General features: G+C 38.7%; 1 protein-coding gene across 4 annotated transcripts in view; it reads right to left on the bottom strand.

The window, feature by feature from the left end:
* LOC131060385 (xanthine dehydrogenase 1) overlaps nucleotides 1–21,529 on the bottom strand; it is a 272,861-nt gene that overhangs the window by 93,721 nt on the left and 157,611 nt on the right. For 3 of the 4 annotated variants that reach the window (XM_057993589.2, XM_057993588.2, XM_057993591.2), the window contains 2 exons: nucleotides 19,157–19,318; nucleotides 18,762–18,896 (listed from right to left, as the gene is read on the bottom strand). The exons of the other annotated variant lie outside the window; for it this stretch is intronic. In XM_057993589.2, the coding sequence (XP_057849572.2) occupies nucleotides 18,762–18,896; nucleotides 19,157–19,318 (297 nt within the window). The remainder of the gene's footprint in view (nucleotides 1–18,761; nucleotides 18,897–19,156; nucleotides 19,319–21,529) is intronic. 4 annotated transcript variants of the gene reach the window in all.

Here is a 21,529-nt window from a genome sequence, read left to right as displayed (position 1 = left end):
TTAACAATGTCTTGACTCTCCTGTAACAAATCACCTGCACTGGGCACTCTACTGTCACTCAAAAGCAAATCCATAAAATTGGGTGCCTCATACCTATACAGGGCCATAAAGGGTGACATCTGAATAGACATGTGATAAGTGGTATTGTAGCAATACTCACAGAGATAAATCCACTTTACCCATGCCTTCTGTTGCCCTGCTATATAATTTCTGAGATATCCCTCCACCCATTTGTTCACTATCTCCGTTTGACCATCTGTCTGAGGGTGGTAGCTAGTACTCGGAGTGAGCTCTGTCGCACACAACTTGAATAGCTCCTGCCAAAAGTGACTCATAAACCTGCTGTCCCTGTCACTCACAATGCTCCGAGGTAAGCCATGTAATCTGAATATCTCCTTGAAGAACAACTCTGCCACCTGTGTAGCAGTGTATGTAGCAGTGATCGGAAAGAAGTGTGCAAACTTCGTAAGGCGATCCACAACCACATATATGCAGTCCCTGCCTTGGGCTCTAGGCAGTCCTGTGATGAAGTCCATAGACAAACACTCCCACTTCCTATCAGGAATCGGAAGTGGCTGAAGTAAACCGGCTGGATAGGAGTGTTCTTGCTTATTCTGCTGGCAGGTGGGACACTCCTTAACATACTGAAGTACCTCTGCTTTGAGCCCTTTCCATGTGAAGCGCTCTCTAATCTGCCGGTATGTCTTGTAGTAACCAGGATGTCCTGCCATAGGTGAATCATGAAAAGATTTCAGAACCATCCTCCTCACTGTTGATCCTGGAACCAAAAATATTCGCCCTTTGTAAATGATGAGCTCATTCACAAGGGTGTATCTGCTGTCCTGAATATTCCCATCTATGAATCCAGCTGCCCAAGTATCCTTTGCGTACTCTGCAAGGATCAAGTGTCTCCAATCCTCCGATATGTCTGTCAATAGGCTCAAATGGGGCCTACGTGATAAGGCATCAGCAACTACATTCTGTGTCCCCTTAAAATATGTAATGTCAAAGTCATAGGACTGTAACTTGCTCACCCACTTCTGCTGCCTATCATTGAGATCTCACTGCCCCAAAAAGTATTTTAGGCTATTATGGTCGGTTTTGATACAAAATTTGCTACCTACCAAATATTGCCTGAATTTAGCCAAAGCATGCATAATAGCTAACATCTCCTTATCATATATGCTGAAGCTCCGCTCTGGCCCTCTCAATTTCCTGCTCTCATAAGCAATAGGGTGCTTCTCCTGCATAAGCACCGCTCCAATGCCCTCCCCGGAAGCATCACAGTGTAGCTCAAAAGGTTTGCTGAAATCTAGTAATGCTAACACTGGACAAGAAGTCATCAACTCCTTAAATTTCTCAAAACACTCCTGTGCCTCAGGAGTCCACAAGAAAGCTCCCTTTCTCATCAAATCTGTCAAGGGTGCTGCATGCCTAGAATATCCATCCACAAACCTCCTGTAGAAACCACATAATCCCAAAAAGCCCCTCAACTGTGTAAGGTTCACCGGTGAAGGCCACTCCACAATGGCACGAATCTTTTCAGGATCCATGCGTACGCCCTCTGCACTGATGATGTGACCCAAGTACAACAACTCTGTCATGCCCAAATCACACTTTGACTCCTTTGCATACAAGGACTCTCTGCCCAATATATCCAACACCGTGTCAAGGTGAACCAAGTGCTCCTCCCAAGATCTACTGTACACCAAGATATCATCGAAGAAGACAAGTACAAATTTCCTCAACTGAGGATGGAAAACCCGATTCATTGTTGCCTGAAAAGTAGCAGGTGCATTAGTTAGCCCAAATGGCATAACTACAAACTCAAAATGGCCACAATGACATCTAAAGGCTGTCTTCTCAATGTCCTGCTCTCTAACTCTGATCTGGTGATAACCTGATCTCAAATCTATCTTCGAGAAGAAGCAAGCTCCATGAAGCTCATCTATCAACTCATCGATCATAGGAATGGGGTACTGTTGACGTGTATTTTCTACACAATCATACACAGAATAAAATACCAATAGGCATCTTATCCTCTCTTGAGAAAATAGTCTCTAACTGCTGAAAATCTGCAAAAAGGATCAGTTAGATGGACTCCAAGGTTCTTTTAGTGGGGTCTCCACGTGTGGACAAGCTTTTTAGTGGTATGATGTGATTTGCTGTTTCCTCCAAGGCGTCTTACGGATTCAAAAGCTCGAAGATTTTACTAAACTAAAAGGAACTTTCAAAAAATGGAAAAAGGACAGGGTTTAAGTAAGTCTAATCTAGCCTAACCCTATGAACGACTTAGCATGAATGAGATTTGGCAAGACTCAACCAACTTCAATTTTGCCATAAGATAACAACTCAATTGAAATTAGTGCGATCTTCTAAGGTAATAATGGTGTTCAATGCATCAAAGACCAAGGACACTACTACGAAGGTACATATCCTAGATGCGAAAATGCTTGAAGGTTAAGGACTCAAAATGTTTTCCAGTCGACCACGCAAGGCGTTCCTACAATCAGCAAGAAGCTAGTGGTTTGGATTGCGAATCCTACCAAATATCAAATCTCACACTTAGCCTTTCAAATTAACAAACTACTTCGATTGAGCGTGATTCAAGTACATCCAACAACCATGAAGATAACTCAAGAAACTTGCAACAAAACACCATAACTTCAATATTTTATTGATTTCCAAGTCATCATATACAACAATTGCTTGAATTCCTCTCTTCAAGACTCAATCTTGCTACAAAATAAAAATTGCTTCTAACTCTAATCTCTCTATTACATCAACTATTATCTCTCACACTTATTCACTATTTTCTATATATATTCTAATGAAATGAAAAATGGGGGTATAAATAGCATCCCCAGTTACAATGAAAGGTCCAGATTGAAAATAAATCAATGGACAAGATCATGACACCTAAACCCTAATTAGGGTTTGTTACAAATGACCTCCGTTTTACTGAACAATATTAAATACATAGCCAAATATTAAATTTGGCACAAAAATCTAGGAGGTATCAACCAATGAGAAATAAGGTGTCATGTCATCTGTAACAACCTTTCATCTAGAATCTTATTCCCTTTCCAATTCTCTTTCTTAGCATATGCAATGAATTTTGTCACGATTCCTTCGATTTCTGTGCTTGGAATCTCGGGAAGATTCTTGATACTCTCTTCTAAGTGGATAACCTGATCAAATGCATCTAGAAGAGCTGTGTCCCAAGTAGGTTCAAGTTCCTTTGTTCTATCAATCAGGAGCATGGTGGCATACATCTGATCATACTGCTCATCTGTAACATCTGCGTCCTTGCGAAAGATGATCTTGATTCTATCCTCAAATTCTTGTAAATCCACATCTGTCTCGACCTCGATCCTTCTGCCAAGAATGGTACGAAGTACCTCAAATACTCTGTCCTGGATCGGATTGATCACCTCCTCAACTTGACCACATCTAACACTGATGTCCTCGAAGAGAACACTCTTTATATGGAGCAAGGTTGACCACTGAAACAAACTGTGAGAATCACCTTCTAAGATCCTCTCTTGTGCTAAAATTCTTCTGGATGTGTGTCTTATAACTTTCAGGACAGGGATGACAACATCCTTGGTATGAGCAAATGCAGCTACTGTTGCCATCAATCTGTGAATAATCTCAAGAACTTGGATAGCCTGATGCTCTGTAAATCTTACATTTCCTGATGAAATCCAAAGGCAATCTAGAATGTATCTTACGTTTCACTTCAAGATCATCTAGGAGATTCATCATAAAATCTTCAATTTGGTACTCATGTCTAAATCTTCTACCGACCGTCTCCTCTAAATGTCCATGTGGATCAAAACTATTCCTCCAAGCAAAAGATGAAAAAGGATACAAGGCTAACTCCTCTGCGTCATCCATGGCTAAGACATTAGGACATACCTCAACTGAATTACCCAAAATAATAGGTACTTGAACTCCATTCTGATGTCTGTGTCTGAATGCCTTCACATATGCTGCCAACTGCCTTGTTACTTCAAGTAACACAATTCTATCTGTCGGGTACCTCGGCAACATGTATGGAGGTAAAGGACATCCATACACTCTAATGTAAGTGAACTTGGGAAACTGAATGAACCAAGCACCGTACCTCTTGATGAATTCCTGGGCATCTTGAGATAATCTGTTGTGAATCCCTCCTTGCAACGTCCTTGTGATGTTCATCGTGAAAGTATCATTGATTAACTTGTAGTTCTTCCCTGGTGGATGATGCAAGTAGGTATAGGATTCACAAACTCTGACCTCGCCGGGTCCTCTTCCAATCACTCCTCTGTGAGGTAGTCCTGCGTACTCAACGCTCCTGATTAAGGCATAGATGACATATGAACTCATGTGGAAGGACTTAGTAGCCCTGAGTCTCCTCAACTGTACGTCCAAGCAATGGCTAATTATCCTAGCCCAATGTATTGTACCCTTTCCTTGAACAATCACCTGGATGAAGTAAAACATCCATTTCTCAAAATAGAAGGCATGAGGTGCTCCTGTGACTCTGTTGAGCATGGTGATCAAATCTCTGTACTCCTCCTGGAAATCAATCCTGTGTGGTGTGTTCGGTACTTTGCTCAGACGGGGACGACTCTTAAGTAGCAAGTTCTTGTTAATTATGCTTAGGCAAGCATCTGGATCATCATCGTACACTGATCTGGCTCCTTCAATGCTCTTGTATATCATGTCCCTGTGCTCTGGAAGATGGAAGGCTTCACTTATGGCTTCCTCTGAAAGGTACGCCAAAGTGTTTCCCTCATTGGACACAATTGTCCTGGACTGCGGATTGTAATGACGGGCACACTCGATCATCAACTCGTGGCACTGAATGGTTGGAGGAAAACCGGCCGCCTTAATGATGCCACTCTCTATTATTCTCCGGGCGACAGGTGATGGCTTGCCGATGTAAGGGACCTCCCGGAACTTCTTTGTGCTAAAGTTCCCCAAGTTGGTATCTCCAATGTTGCTCCACTTGGACACGATCTTGGTCTCCACTTCTTCGGTCTTCTGATCTTCTTTCATGAGAGCCGAGCGACTGGTGGATGCTCCCGCCTTTGGGGTCGCCATACCTACACAACATTTCATTATAAGAAATAGATTTTGCAATAAATAACGTAAATAAGAGAGATAAATTTTAGGAAACCTCATGATAAGTCCCTAGAGTCATCATTTCCTAAAATACAACGATTGAGCTAAGAGAAATTCAAGAATCAAAATTTCAAAATTTGAAATATGACGATGAATGAATAAAACAATAACAATTAAATCGCCATACCTCGATAGAGAGCTAACTCTAGAATGCAAAAACAAAATTTGCCTAGGCAAAATTTGAGATATAAGATAATCTTCAATATGATCTCCTCAAAATTGACTTCGCCACCTCTGGAGAGAACGTGATCTTCAATTATCGCCTTGGACGTGGTCTCAAATGGATCTTCAAATTCGCCTTAATGTATCCTCAAGCTCGCACTTGGTGTGGTCTTCCAATTCGCACCACCTTTGGTCTTCAACGCAATTCGCACTCCACACTTCAAGCACGCTTCGCACCACCTTTGGAATGTCTACGCCACCTTGGATGGAATTCGCACCTCTTCAAACACACTTCGCACTCCACACAAGATGATACTAGCGCCACCTTTGGTTTGAAATCGCACCACCTTTTGATAACTTAGCGCGCCACCCTTGGATGGATGAAACTCGCACTATATTCGCCTCTTCTCAATTTGCATGAAGGAAGGTAAAATAATGATGTAGAAAATGATGATTCCACTCCCCTTATATATAGCGCGTTCACCCTTCACCTCTTAGGCCGACTTGATAAAATATAACAATTTCAAACGATTTTTAAATGATTTTTAAATTAAATAACAAGGCCGACCTCCATATATGAGCGCTCCAATTCGATTTTTTATTAATTAATTAACTATTAATGCCTTGCGTTTTTTAATTGAGAATTTCGATTTTAAATAAAGGCAAAAAATAATTAATAAGAGATAACGCCATATTAAATGCCAAATAAAAATGGATTTTCAATTTTTAAATCGATTTAGCATTTAAGGAAATTTGAATTGTTTAATTTCGCGCCAAAAATATGAAAATAAAGGGACGTACCTCATCGCTCTGGTCCCTTGGAGAGGGACAGGAGCGATCCATGATTTTGGTCTTGATTCTTGCGTTTTCAACGTTCAACTCCTTCATTTCCATGTCCCAAATCGATCATCTGGTGGTCCTTCGAATTTGAATTTCTTTCTTGTGCGAGCAAATGCATCTTATGACCATCATCGCCCTGGTCCCTTGGAGAGGGACAGGAGCGATCCTAAGGTTTTTGCTTGAAATTTTCCACTTTGGTACGATCCTTTCCTTGTATCATCTTCCAAATGTCATTTAAAACCGTGTGCGTCCTTGTCTTAACGTGATTTTCAAAGAATATCGTGTGTTTTGCCTAACATCGCCCTTGTCCCTTGGAGAGGGACAGGAGCGATCTCCATGTCTTCACGTTCATCTTGTATCTTTGACCTTCGAATTTCCATTGTAGGGCGAACAACCTCTATGCTCATGTCCTTTCGCGCTTATTCCATTTGTCTTCATTATGTGTTTGGATGTATTAAAGGGACCATCGCCCTTGTCCCTTGGAGAGGGACAGGAGCGATCCATTATTTCTCCTTGATCTTGGCGACTTTTAAACTTCGATCTCCTTTGCAATGTCCTTCAAACGTCGTCCTTCGCACTTCCTAACCTCACTTCGCCTTGATCTTTGAAGGAACGTGAGTGTTTTGATAGTATCGCCTTGGTCCTTGTCCAAAGGACAGGAGCGATATGGGCCTTTTACACTATTTGGCGATGTTTAGACGTTCAAACCCATTGCAAATTATCTTCAAACGATGTCTTGGAGCATATGTTATCTTAGGGCGTCTTGACTTAGCTTGACCTTGTAGCAAAACAAGGAATCCAAAGCAAATCGCCCTGGTCCCTTGGAGAGGGACAGGAGCGATATGGTTCCTAGATCCATTTTGGTGATTATTTAACGTTCAAAACTCTTGTTTATCATCTTGTTGTCATACCATGGACCCTCCAGAACATTGCAACATCTTGTCCTTATGTAAATTTTGCCTGAAATGGCCAATGCATCTAACATCGCTCTGGTCCCTTCCTGAGGGACAGGAGCGAAGTTCATCATTGCGAGCTTGTTCTTGTTTTTACCAACTTGCAATTATCTTCATTGCGTGAAATGACGTCTTTTAAGTCCTCTTGGTAACTTAATATTTGCTTGTCCTTTGAAATCGATGCCTTAATGGAAATATCGCTCTGGTCCCTTGGGGAGGGACAGGAGCGATCTGGGTCTTAGAGTGCACATTCCTTCCATGTGATGACCTTTACAACCTTGCGCTTGATAGAAATGCCCTAAAATGTCTTCGCCACCCTTCGTCTTGACTTGGCTCGACCTTGAACTTTGGAGGAATGCCTTTGAACTTGCGTAGGGAGTATTATCATCATAGTATCGCCCTGGTCCCTTGGAGAGGGACAGGAGCGATCCTCCCCCTGTGGCCTTCATCTCACTTTGCCAGGTTCCAAGTTTATATTCAACGGACTCGTCCTTCTTCACTCTATTCGTCCATGCCTTGACATCATTTGTAACTTTGCAAGAAAAGCAATTATATCAAAAATCGCTCTGGTCCCTTCCTGAGGGACAGGAGCGAACTAGGCATTTAACACTGGTATGGACGTCCCAAAAATCTTCAATTTATATTCAATGTGTTCATCTCATGTTCTCCTTTGTTTTTGAACGTAAACTTGCCTTGACCCTTGTCTGGATTTTGCAAAATGAAGGAAATCGCTCTGGTCCCTGGGAGAGGGACGAGAGCTACAAGGTACCTCGCCCTGGTCCCTTGGAGAGGGACAGGAGCGATTTAGTCAATATAGGTCATTTTCCTTCGTTTTTGCATATCAAATTATATTCATTTGGCAAAGTATCTTCCTTCGGACGTCCTCAAATCATTAAGCTCTCGAAATCTTGCAAGGACAAGGTGAAATTTGAATTGTAGCTCCGGTCCTTCACTGAGGGACAGGAGCGATTTTCCTCCTGGAGGAATTTCCGTGCTCATGAAAATCTTCAATTTATATTCAATGGAAAGATCTCGCCGTTCTCCATCACTTCAAACGTAAAATTTGTCTGGACTCTGCAAGGATGATGAGATATTTGAAATTGAGCTCCCGTCCTTCACTGAGGGACAGGAGCGATTTTGCTCCTACAGGCCAAAATAACAAGATTTTTCACATTTTAACACTTCACGAGGCGAAAACAAATCAATTCCAATGCCCAGGATCAAAATTCAAAAAAGTCAAAATTTGGTCAAAATATTCAATCAGACAAAAATTCACATTGACGGTCAACACTTGACAAATTTAAGCTCTGCATGAACATTCCAATTGAAAATTAGACCATTCTGGCGAATTCATTTCATTCAAAATTTGCATTCTAGAAAAGGAAGCTCAAAAGCTCTCAAAAATGACTGGATTTTGGCTTGAAAAGGCAAAATTTAAAACCCTAAGGCTTGGCCCTAAATCCAGACAACCAACTGACTAACAAAACCCTAAAAACGAAAGCGAAAACGAGCGAAAAAACAAGCAAAAAGAGGGGGTCCCCATTTGCGATGGGGCGATGTGTGAAATGGTCACAACAGGTACCTGTTTTTAATTGTCTTTCTATTAAGCACCCTGTAATCAATGCACATCCTCAATGTCCCATCCTTCTTCTTCACTAAGACCACTGAAGAAGCGAAAGGAGACTTACTTGGTCTAATGTGGCCCATAGCAAGTAACTCCTTTACGGTTTTCTCAATTTCATCCTTCAACCTCTTCAGATGCCTGTAAGGTGTAATCATGATGGGTTTAGCCCCCTCCTCTAACTCAATGATGTGCTCAATACCCCTGTCTGGTGGTCTACCTAGTGGAATGTCACTGAAAACCTTAGAGTGTTTAACTCTAAGCTCCTGAATATCAGGAGGATATTCAATCTTCTGCTGTCCCTCCTGTGATGGCATCAACATGCACTCTGCTGCCCACTCTACCTGATCATGTCGAATCAATCTAGCCATCCTTCGGAAAGAAACCATCCTGAGATCACTTTCCCTGATTGCCTTAAGAATATGTGTCTTCCCATTCACTTTAAACCTCATCTCCATCTCCTTGAGGTTAAGAGTGAACTCCCCAATATCATGCAACCAACTCATCCCAAGGACTATATCTGTATCTCCCATAGGCACAACATAGAAATCTGCCTTAAAGTCATAATTATTAACTTTCAATGGGAGTCCAGTGATCTTACGATCACATTTGAGGACATAGCCATCAACTACCCTCACTCTAATTCCCCCAAACTCCTCTGTTTGTATGCCACGCTTCTCCACCATCCTAGCATCAATGAAATTATGAGTGGCACCTGTATCAACCAAAGTTATAACTCGCTGTCCAGCAAGCACTCCTCTCATCCGGAATGACCCTTCCTACCTAATACTTGTGAGACGAGCTTCCCTAAGTTGCCCATCTCCTTCCCCATCTTTGGACTCCATTTTAGACAAGTTTTCAGCCTTGTCTTCCTCTTTTTCACCATCTATTTCCTCTATATCAGACTGCTGGTCTGAGTTATCTGATTCTGATTCCTCATAGTATGCCCACATAACTCTGTTAGCTTTGCCCTTTGGTCTAAGAGGACAATCATGGTTTGCATCATAGGGTCCTTTACAATAGAAACATAATTTTTTCTTCCTCAAATCATTTAATGTTTCCCTGTCAAAAGGCGCTGGAGTTTTATCTTTAGAATCATTTTTAAAATCAGTCCTCTCTGGTTTTTTATAAAATGGTTTGTTATCCTTACTAGAAGATGCTCCTTTGGACTGAAATTTGTTTGTTGGGACTACATGTTCCATACTTCTTGCCTTTTTCATAGCTTCCTGTAAAGAAATAGGATCAAATGCCTTTATCCAACCTCTCAGTGGTTCGGATAGGCCCTCAATGAAAAGAACTATCAATCTACGCTCTGAAATGTTTGGCACCATGACTGCCAACCGCTGAAATTCACCAATGAAATACTCCAAGTTGCCTGTTTGTTTCAGCTGTGCTAAGTCCCGGAAGTAAACCTCTGGATCTTTCTTGTCAAATCTTTCAACCAACCTATCCACGAAGTCCTGGTACTCTGTCACCTGATTATGCTGAAGTGTTACCATACCATGGTACCACCAATCATGTGCTACTCCCTCCAAATGCAAAGTGGCGTATTTGATAGCTTCAATCTCTGTCATTGGCCTCAGTGCCAAAAATGTGTCAAGCTTATGAATCCAAGCTTGAGCTGTCATCTTACCACTCCCATCAAATGTAGGCATAGTAAGCTTGCCTGTAACCCTATTCAGCTCACTATTTTGACCTCTAGGCCTCCTATCCTGTCTGAGTGACCTGTAATGCTCTCTCCTCTGATTAACAAACCTCTCAAATGTCATCCTCTCTCGCACCTGTGGAGTTAATAAATCCCATTCGTCATTCGCAGCCATGAGGATATCTGCGAACATCTCCTCTCCTGGTTCTCCTGTAGGTGCTACCTCAGGCTCATCTCTAATGAAGGTAGGACGTGTAGGCCTGTCTGCTGTCCTGGAATGAGTCCTATGAGCTCTAGGTGACCCCACTGCACTCCTGTTATCCCCTTGCTCCTGATTTTGTCTGTCTTGTGGATTCATGCGCTCAATCATGGTGGTGAGTGCCTGCAAGGCCTGAGCCATCTGCTGCTGTCCTGTAGCCATTGCTCTGAAAAATTCCCTTGTTTCTTGCTCCTCATTCCTATCGCCTCTGGGTGGGCTACCCCCTTGCCTGTCACCCATGGTGCCCGGCTGCCTATCAAATTCTTGTTCCCTGTCAAACAAAGCTCACCTACGAGTGTAATATCTGTGAGAGCCAACCTCAGGCGGCTGCATGTGATTGCTAAACCCTCAGGATGGCAGGATTTAGCTCTGATACCAATGTAAGAACCCAACTTGGCTCTCCTCTGCTGACTGTTTCTTTTGAATGCAGTAGATTTGAATTTGTTTTGGTTTTTGAATGTTTATAGATTTTTTTTGTGATTTTTTGGTAATAATGAGCAATGATACAATACTGAAATAAACTCCTATGCTTAAAATAATACTGAAACAATAATATTACTGCTGGATTTAATTTACGAGACTATCAAGGGAATGTTGTTCTGTTTTATGGCCAATATGCCTGGGAAACAAATTTATTACAATGTAAGATAAAAAAACCTAATTTTTGCTGTCCCAGTAGTTGAAAAATCTGCAAACTGCAAATTTTAATTTTTTTGAAAAAAAATACTGTTCACGTGGTACTGTAGCAGTCCGTACGGCGGCACTATTCACGCGGCACTGTAGCAATCCGTACAGCGGCACTGTAGCAATCCGTACCGTACTTGTTAATCACCAAAATTTCTTCAATAAATCTGCAATAATTTCTCGTGAATTTATTCTTCAATTCTGCGCAATTAGATGCAAATAAGACCTCTGAATGAAGTCTTCCTGAAACCAAATATCACTGAATATTTCATCAGCTCAGATGGTGAACATTGAAGCAACTACGTCCTCCAATGGTGGCTGAAAACCCTAGTCTCCAGAGCAAAACCCTTTCAATTTCACAATGTCAAAATAAAATAGCCATCCTCTTCTTTCCAAACTCAATGCTATATATCCTTTTTTGCAAGTCGTACCCTAATCCTCTTAATTACAATTTTGCTTGTAATTTCATTTAATTTCACTTTGGGTGTCAAAACGATTTTAATCATTAAATGGGCATTTAATTTTAATATTTCAATAGTCTGGCTCTGATAATTTAATTAAAAACATGGCCCCGTCTAATGATGAGTTGACCCTCAAGTTAAGTGATTATAATATAAAGTCACTTAATAATAAATGCTAAGTCATTCAAACTTGTCTAACTCCACAAATATTTTGAATTTAGCTATGCCGTCTGAAACTGGAGCTCACTAGTTGACCACCCATATGACCGTGATGTCTGCTAAAAATAGCAGGGGTCCATCTCCAACTGCTAAAAATAGCCTGGCCAAGCCAAACTCAAAGCAAAACTCATCATAAACAAACTCTGGCAACCCAGAAGTGTACTCTGCTCTGTCCCCGGAAGATCTCCACGCCAAGGTGACCCTCTATCCAATCCTACTAGCCTACGAGGGTCTTTAATAGGCTAATCACAAGCTAGAGTGATGTCTCTAGCTAGAAGGGGACATCACAAAGTTGACCTAGGATTGGGTTGCTCAGGTCATGGCAACAGGGTTCCTATCTTTGAAATCAAAAATTTGTATCTCCAAGTATGAAAAGAAAGAAAAAATCTCTAGACAGGGTGTTGATCCAAAAGTTCCAGACAAACATGAACTGTTCAGCAAGAAAATTCATTAAGTGTCTATGCCGCAAAGAAAAGTTTCTAAATGGAGATGGCAATGTCTTGGACAAGTGCAAAGTCCACCAAGGAAAATTTCTGAAAATTGGCTAAGTATTGATAGCTTGGGGAGAAAAAAAAATCAGAAAATTGGCTAAGTGTTGATACCTTGGGTAGAAAATTCAAAAAATTGGTTAAGTGTTGATACCTTGGAGAATTAAATTTCAAAATTTGGTTATATGTCAAGGAAATTCCCTAAGCAAGAAGCAAATCTGCCCAAGGAAGATGAAGGAAAATTCGGCTAAGTGTTAGTGGATTGAAAGAAAAGTTGAAATCAGGTGCCAAGTCCGCCAAACACTAGGTCAAAATGGCTTGCCAAAGGGTGAAGTCTTCCATGATGGAGATGGCAATGTATTGTGCCATCCTAAAGTCTGCCCACATTCTTAGCAAAAATGACTTAAGAGTAAACTCCACCCATAGTAGAGAAAGAAATGGCTTAAGGAAGTCTAAAGTCCACTCAAGAAAGGCACAATTTGGCCTCACATGTGACAAGGTCCACCCCCTCCAAACAGAAATGTCCAAGCCATGTTCAAGTCCGCCAAGAAATGTCTAAGCCATGTTCAAGTCCGCCAAATATTGGCCAATTAATCATCAACTCCACCCAGCACATGAAAGGGTTAAAAGTGGCATGACAATCATGAAGTCTGCCAAAACATGGCCTAAAGAGTGTAAATTTTGCCCAAGACATGATTGGAATGTCCAACAACACATGAAGTCCGCCTTGGCATTTGCTAAAATGTCCAACCAAAGGTGAAGTCCGCCCATGTAATGTCCCCAACTAGGTTCAAGACAGTTTTAACCATAATTAATTGATTTCCAATATATTTATAACTTAACTAAATATATTTGGAGACAATTCCACCTTAACGAGCATCGAATCAATGATATTCTGCAGCTCAATCAATTAATTATTAATAGATAAATTGTTAATCTATCATACATCCATAATAAATTTACAGATCCACGCCCTTACCTATCTCGGGACCATGCCCTCAAGGTTTATGGGTTGTTGATCCCTACTTTGTCTTGGGATCCATCCTATTAATTGGATTTAGACCGCCCTTCTTTGGAACATCTCAATTCCCAACCTTATGAATATTGACAGCAGTAGCAAGGATTATATCCAAACAATATTCTTCTTACTGTTTATTATCTTATGAGTTCTTTCTTATTTACAATCTAATATTTTTATGTCTGATTACAGCATTATATTACAAATATATGTATATGTTTATTTATATCTATATGCATATTTATTGATATTACATCATTCATATAGTATTATTACATCATATATATAAACAACTAAATACATTATATGTATTATAAATCATTTATATATTTATTAATTACCAATTATTATTATATTTACTAATTACCTTTTTGTATAAATCACTAATACCACCACTGCCTAAAACACAAATTGTTAGTATAAGGGTGGCTGTAAAACAGACAGATCTGACATGCGTCAGATCTGGTCTGCCACTAAATATCTCATATGAGTGTCATGCTTATTGCACTCTACTTTCTCACAATTACCACTGCCTCCATATATTTTTCACATTGTATAATTCCATGCTTCACACGTATGAGAACTTCTTTATTTTCTGCCTTATATTATAGTATCAAATTACTGTATTAAAACAGATTTGCGTAGGCAGTAATGTATTGTATTCTTAGCCCTTAGATTATATTGGCAACATAGGTTATATGATAAATATATTTTAATATGTGTGTAATATATTATTATCTTATGTCAAACCGAACCCCATTATCTTCCGATCACAACAGTCATATCGGACTGTGCTTTCGGCATTCTCTTATGTTATATTAGTAATGATATTTCTCAGATTCGTACCTATTGCAACTTCCTATTTACTACCACCGCAGATGTTTTCTTATCTTTTTCTCCTTTCTGTGTGACGGTATGCTGTGTATTAGTAGGAGAGGAAGGGTCAATGGTATTTAAGACCATTGACCGGTTGTGACCCCTCCCAAAAGCCCCGCTTCTCCATACGTGTCTCACAAATGGGTCATGTCTATTCTAATTAAATGCAGATCGGTGCATTAAAATGATTGACTATCGTGGGTAAGGGATGGGTAGTGGATATTAATAAACATGAACATTAATAAAATGAATTAATAAATATGAACATTAATAATAATGGCATCAATTATTAATGAATTGTGGATACTCATTCACACATTAATAATAAATATGATTATTAATAATAATGAACATTAATACACATGAATATTAATAATAGGCATTAATAATAACAAGGGTGTTAATAATAAACACTAATAAACAAGGATATCTATTAATAAATTGTGTTTATAATATAATATTAATTTATCTTTTTATTTGAATATTTCAAGATATTACTAGTAATAAACATTAATAAATATTAATTAAATAATAATATTTAATAAATAAATAAATTCCAAATAATCATTTTTTGGTAGTTATTATATTAATCAATAATAATTATGTATATAACTATCTAGGAGGGAACATGACAGTATTACTATAATATTAATATTATTTTTATATTAATGAATGATTACTATTACTATTAATATTATTAACATCAATTATTAATTACATAATAAATGATAATTTATTATTATGATGAAGAATCACAAAATCTATTATTAATTACATCACCAAGATGTGGGGTTATGACAACCCTCTCACTTTAGAGGAAAATCGTGAAGTCTCATAAATGAGACAATTTTCCAATATTATTAAATGTTATTTAATAAATGTTTTAATTATCGTACTTATTTAATCACAATAATCCAATGTCCAAAGAGGGGTTATGACAACCCATGATGAAAACAAATGGTACATGAGACTCCAAGTCCGCCCAAGGCTAAAATGGCGTAAGCCAAGCAAAGTCAGCCATGCCATGTGTGCAAATGGCTTGCCAATCATGATGTCTGCCTTGACAATTTTGGAAAGGTAGAAAGTTCGCCAAGAAGAGAGAGAAATTGGCATGATGAAGTGCAAATTTCGCCATGAATGAAGAACTAACTAGGTTTGGAAGTCACAAAATTTATCCAACACTTGGAATATTTTTCAAAAATTTGCCCAACACTTAGAAAAAATTTTAACACGAGGAATTTAAAAGATTCCATGCCGACTCATTCAAAGAGAAGATATTTTGGCTAAGTGAAATGGAACCATAGGTGAAAATAGAAACTTTCTTTCAAAATCTTTCAAAGAAGATTGAGTTGCCAATATAAGGAAGATGAGAAGAGGACTTGGTTCAATGAACCTAGGAAAGAATGTAAAGATGCTAAAAAGATCGAACTTCTCAACCTTATACCAATTTCAACTTGTCATTTTCACTCTCATTCTTTCTCAAGTTTGAAAGTGAAAGGTCTCTCTATCCCAAGTTCAAGTAAGGAAAACAATTTTCAAAGTCCTACCCAAGCAAGGAAAAGAATGTTTGAAGTCCTATCCAAGCATGTCATAAAGTGTGCTAAGTCCGACCTGCCTGGAGAAGATTGTCCAAAAATCCATGAAAATCACAAACTCCACCCAACAGATGTTTAAAAAAATTTGTTTTCTGCCCATGACATGGTCAAAATTACATAGAATTTGTGAAGTTCGCCCCGGTGTTGGAATTTGCCAAGAGGAAACAAAAAAATTAAAAAAGAGAGAATAAAAATGGTTAGGTGGAATTTTCCACAAAAGACTCAAATCTTGGCTAAGTGTTGAAAGGTCCGTCTGAAGGTGTTACAAAATGAAATTGAATAGCCAGATTTTGGATATGCGAAATACTTCACTGGAAAATTCTAATTTCCTCCATTGTGGCGAAAGAACAAAGGAATTCTTCTCCAAATTCAAGGCACTTGAATTAATTTCAAGGCATCAGGAAAGAACAGTCCTCAAACTTGGTGAAAATATAGGCAAAAAATTTTGGACTTCTTGGGGGATTTCATCTACAATCCTAGACCTATTGAAGCAATCAGGGCAACTTCTTCGAGGATTCGTCTCGTGAGGAATTGAAGACAAGCTCCCAATCAAAATCAGATGGAGACAAGAAGAGTATTCCAAACAAATTTCCATACTTAGACAATTTCTTCAAACAAATTGAAGAATTCAAAGGAATAACATCAGTCCAGTTCAAGCAAGAGGAATTTCAAAGCAATCAAGAAAGAAAATTTTAATAACCTCAAGTACAAATATCTGCTCCAAGGGAGACTTCCAAACCTCAAAGATTCAAATAAAGGTGAGAAGAATAGATCAAATCTCGAAAGGAATCCAAGATCAAAGATAAGAAGAAGCAAGCGCAAAGGATAGAGTCGTCGGCAAGGAAAGATACTCTAAGGCAAGTAGGTGGAAGAAGAACAAAGTGACCAAGGGGGACATCCAACACGCTGAGGTGGCGCCTCCTCATCTTCCAACCAATCAAATTGTTCCAAGTCAACATGTCTAGGTTCGATGAACCTAACTTATCCACGAAAGCTTCTAAAGGAACACTCCACAATGCAATGACCTTCTATTTTATTATTGGTTTATATTTAGCAAGAAGGGCAAGTGTCCCCAAATGTAATTTTCTCATTGGTTAAGGGGTAGTTAGTTGTAACAAACCCTAATTAGGGTTTTATTTTGTAATCTCGGTCATTGATTCGAAATCAATCCTAGCCATTGAATTGTAATTGAGGAGCCTATAAATTAACTTCGCCCCTCATTTGTAAAACATGGGAGCATGTTGCAAAACATGTTGAAATAAGCAAATTATTTTTTTTGATTGCCAAAGTAATAAGTAATGCATTGTTCAAATTGATGGTGATTACATCTCTTATTTTGGAGTTTGCATGGTTCTTATCCCTCATCATAGTTTAGATTTTATTTCATGTATGTTAGACGAATGCAAGATCTGAAGTATTGATTTATGGTGAATCTTCCGCTCATACTTTTGATGAACAGATGATTTTTCTTCATTGTGTAAAGTTAGTCTGAGCTTACTTTGTGGATGCCCAATGCTTAACTTCTATCTAGATAAATATTGTTCAATTTGATGGTAGTTATTCATGATGTGAAAATCATAAGCACGTCCCTTGAAGATTACACCCACTTTATGTAGTTGTCCTAGCATGGCGAAGCAAAGCATGGTTATTGGTTTCACCAAGTCAATACCGTCTCTTGAATTCTTAGGAATAGATTAGAACTTCTAAACCCTTATCTTCTTTTCAATTTTCTAACTTTTCTTGAAGTCCATGATCCAAAACCTAAACGATAGAGCTTCATTGTCTAGACCTTCATTGTGAATTGAACGAGCCAAGAGTAAGTCCCTTTGTGTACTATCAGCATATCACAACGCCCATTGAGCTTATCCACATGTCAAGACTTGACAAAAGAAACCTTGGAATTGCCATATGATCTTCTCACAATATTAGCATATGCGGCGATTTTATTCAAGAGAGGATAGTGCATCTTTGAACATTTTATTCTGTGTTTGGTGGGTAATAAAATGCACACCAACACAATGTAATGTTCAATTATTGGGACATTACAGTAATTGAACTAAACTAATTGTGTAGGTCCTGGAGCTTGGCCTAGCTCAAATCCTATTCCATCTTGTGTTGGAGAAGGTAACAAAATGCAGCCCTTTCCGTACAATTCCCTGTTTTATCTGCTCGTGTATAACATATCCACACCTCCTGATATTAGACTCATTTGTTTAACGGTAACTATAAAGTCCCATGGTAATGGTGATTGCACTGTCAATGGCATTAATGACCTGCCACACAGTTCATCTAGTGACCCAACAGTAAATGCCCTAGAAGAAGATGGGCAAGGGTTGATGCCTAAATGTGTAGCAAATATGTTTCATTAGATATTTGGACCACATGAATCTTGCTGCAAATGATATAAAAATCTTGTAGCACTATTAGCTATAATATATTTGTGGAGTTCTAGGAGCATTTACCTGACCACAAAATACTTGATAGCTCAGTCTTTCAGAAACCCATAGTACAAAAATGTACAGCATTATGAGTTTAATAACTCGATGCCTCGTTATTATGCAGAGAAATGGATTTAATAACACAGAAAGCAACATGTACCTTTGCATCTCATTGCTCAATGATATCTAAGTTACAGTACATTTGAAACCTTGTAAACATTAATAATTTTGAACAATAGATATAGTAATTCTCAACTAATTAATGGTAACATGAACTGAGTAAAATCGATGTAGCAAAATAGATCAAGAGGCTAAGCATTTTCAACCTACCTCAGCAAATAAAGCATGCTTATTTTTTGAAGCAATTGGTTCCATTCGTGACTTGATTTGTTCACAGGCATCTAGTACTGCTGCTCCATACATGTCAGAACTAGCGGAAGCTGCCGTAGGTGATGAATTTGGTACCTAAAAACAGGTGAAATTAAAAAGAGATCACCAAAGGATTTTCCTGAGACAATTTTTTTCCTTCTTTTCAACAAGTGGTCCTAAAGTATGTAATGCCTTCCTTTTACTGGACTTTGTTTTCAGATTCTTCAATTTCACAAACAAGAGCAAAGTTGTGGCATGTCTAGTTAGCAATCCATAAATTCTACCCTAGTAAGTAGCAAGGCTGCCTTTTTTCATCTAGCATATTTATCCAACATAAATAATAATCCTTATTCTACCTTGTCTGTGCTTGTTTCTGAAATGAAGACACAGCTCACAGGAACATTAAAAGCCGAAGCAGCAATTTGTGCAACCTTGGTATGAAGTCCTTGTCCCATCTCAACACCTCCATGGGTCACAAGAACTGTTCCATCTGTGTATACTTGCACCAAAGCTCCTGCCTATACCAAAACCCAGAATCACACAAATTAGATTATCTTGCAATTTCAACCTCAACAACCAAAAGGATTCTTCTTCTAAATTAACATGTGTTTTCAGGGCATGATAGGAGACCTTATCAAATGTGAATATTTCTCAGCTAAGACACTGCTTTCTGGTTTCATAAAGATAAGATCCAAGTAAAATCCTATAATAAGATGCTCAGTTTACTTGCAAAACATGCAATTGCATGTTCAAATGTATGGTATTTTCTCCAGATATCATTGTGCAGTACTCAAGGTAGTGTCCTTTTGCAGTCAAACTATTGAGGAGTTCATCATGTCATTCTTGAAATTTTCATAAACATAAGTGCCAGCTGTAGGATCCTAAGAGGAAGATAGGAGAGGGAGGGACAGGAAGAGAGATTAAATTAATGTCCATAGAGGACAAAAACAGGTAAAGCAAATATGCTTCCACAAAAGACCAAAATAGGTCAATTGAACTCAAGAATTTAAATAGTACATGCATCATCAAGGAGCAGAAAGAAGCTACAACAAAAACTAAAAGTGCACTCATAATGGAGACTGGCTATCTACACAGTTGGAATTAAAGAAAGTAAACCCCAAATGGTTAAGATGATAAAACCATGCACTACAAAGATTACAAATAATTGGAAGGGAAGAAGAACCATCATAAAAGAAGATAACAAATGCGATAGAGACAAAAGCTGCCCTAATTTGTATGCCCAAGTGCCCTGATCCAAATAAATTGGACCAAACAAAACCGTAGAATGACCAAGTTAAGTAAGCCTAACTAGGTGACTTTGGGGATAAATAAATAACATTTCTGGAAAACTGTTGTAACATCCATGCCTTACTAGTAGAAATGAAGTTGGCAATATGCATTTGATCGGATTTTCTAGAATGCAAACAAGAAATGGTAGCTGACCATCCAGACTGCGGGATGTAATCAGTTAGATTGTAATCAATTGTTATGAATTTTGACAATGTAGCTGAATGTGGTTTTGCATCAGTACATATGTTGGCATGTGTAGCATACTTAATTAATTTTTGGTTAGTACAATTGGTACCTTGACACTTGTGGTGTGACCAACATATCCCTTGGTAAACCAACTTATATCTAAGATGATGAGGATCAAGGAAGCGCTCTCGTATTGTCATCCTCTCCTTGTACTATAGCTAGATTGTTTATACTACTACATAGCAATATAGATGCAGCTATTCAATGATCAATCTATCTTGTGCAACATTTGCAATACTCATTTGTCTGTAATTATTTTACCATTCAATTCTCTTTTTTTTTGTCCTTTTTTGTGTCATGTCCCCTCTTTAGCTCTGTCTAGCAGAGACATGTGAGTTAGCCTATTATGGAGTCTTGTAGGCTGGCAATGGTGGATAGAGACTCAATCAGGATATTCAGTGTTTGGATTTGGTGTTTCTGGCAATAGTAGACCAATTTGGAGCAGTTCCTTGATTTTAGGAGGCAGTTCTTACATTTTAGGAGGTAGTTCCTACTTTTTAGGAGGTTGTGACAGCGTCCAGGGTTGGGGTTCCATGAGACCATTCCTTGGTTTCAGTTTCAGGAGATTTGGGTGTGTTTCCTAGTTTCTAGGAGCATCCCTAGATTTTAGGGATGAGACTGCCAGTTGATCCATGATTTCCGACATCAGTCACAGACAGGTGACAGGTTCAGTTTCAGGCTTTTGGTGTGTTCTGAGCTTTCTGTAGCTATTTGGGTTATATTTTTAATATATTTAAATATTTCCTAAGTTAGCATTTTAATATTTTAAATAAGGCTATGTCTATAGCCATTTCGGAGTAATAAGGGGTTTTCAGCTTCATCTGGATTCGTATGCCCATGTGTTATAGCTTGTTGGAAAGGTCTTGAACTTTTCTAAATGATTTTCACTTGCCAGGGTCCTTTTGGCCCTTGGAGTTATTTTATATTGAAAAAGTGGTGTTTTCTCTATACTTGGGTGCCCAATATTGGGAAATATGACTTTATATTAAAGCGCACTTTTCATATATCTTTAGGGTTCGAATTGGAAGGAAAGAGATATAAGGAGAAGGAAACCTAATTTCTCATTATCTTTTTACATATTGAAAACTTGTTTGGTGCAATATTGCTCTGGTAGATCAATTCTTCAATCTGGGATGCAAACCCCATGATTGGTACTGGCTGGGATGTAGCCCTCAGCTATTGATTGGCAATGG

Source organism: Cryptomeria japonica, chromosome 4, assembly GCF_030272615.1.
Source record: "Cryptomeria japonica chromosome 4, Sugi_1.0, whole genome shotgun sequence".
In the NCBI taxonomy this organism is placed as follows: Eukaryota; Viridiplantae; Streptophyta; class Pinopsida; order Cupressales; family Cupressaceae; genus Cryptomeria; species Cryptomeria japonica.
The sequence above is the reverse complement of the archived record's forward strand: the minus strand, read 5'-3'. Positions and strand labels throughout refer to the sequence as shown.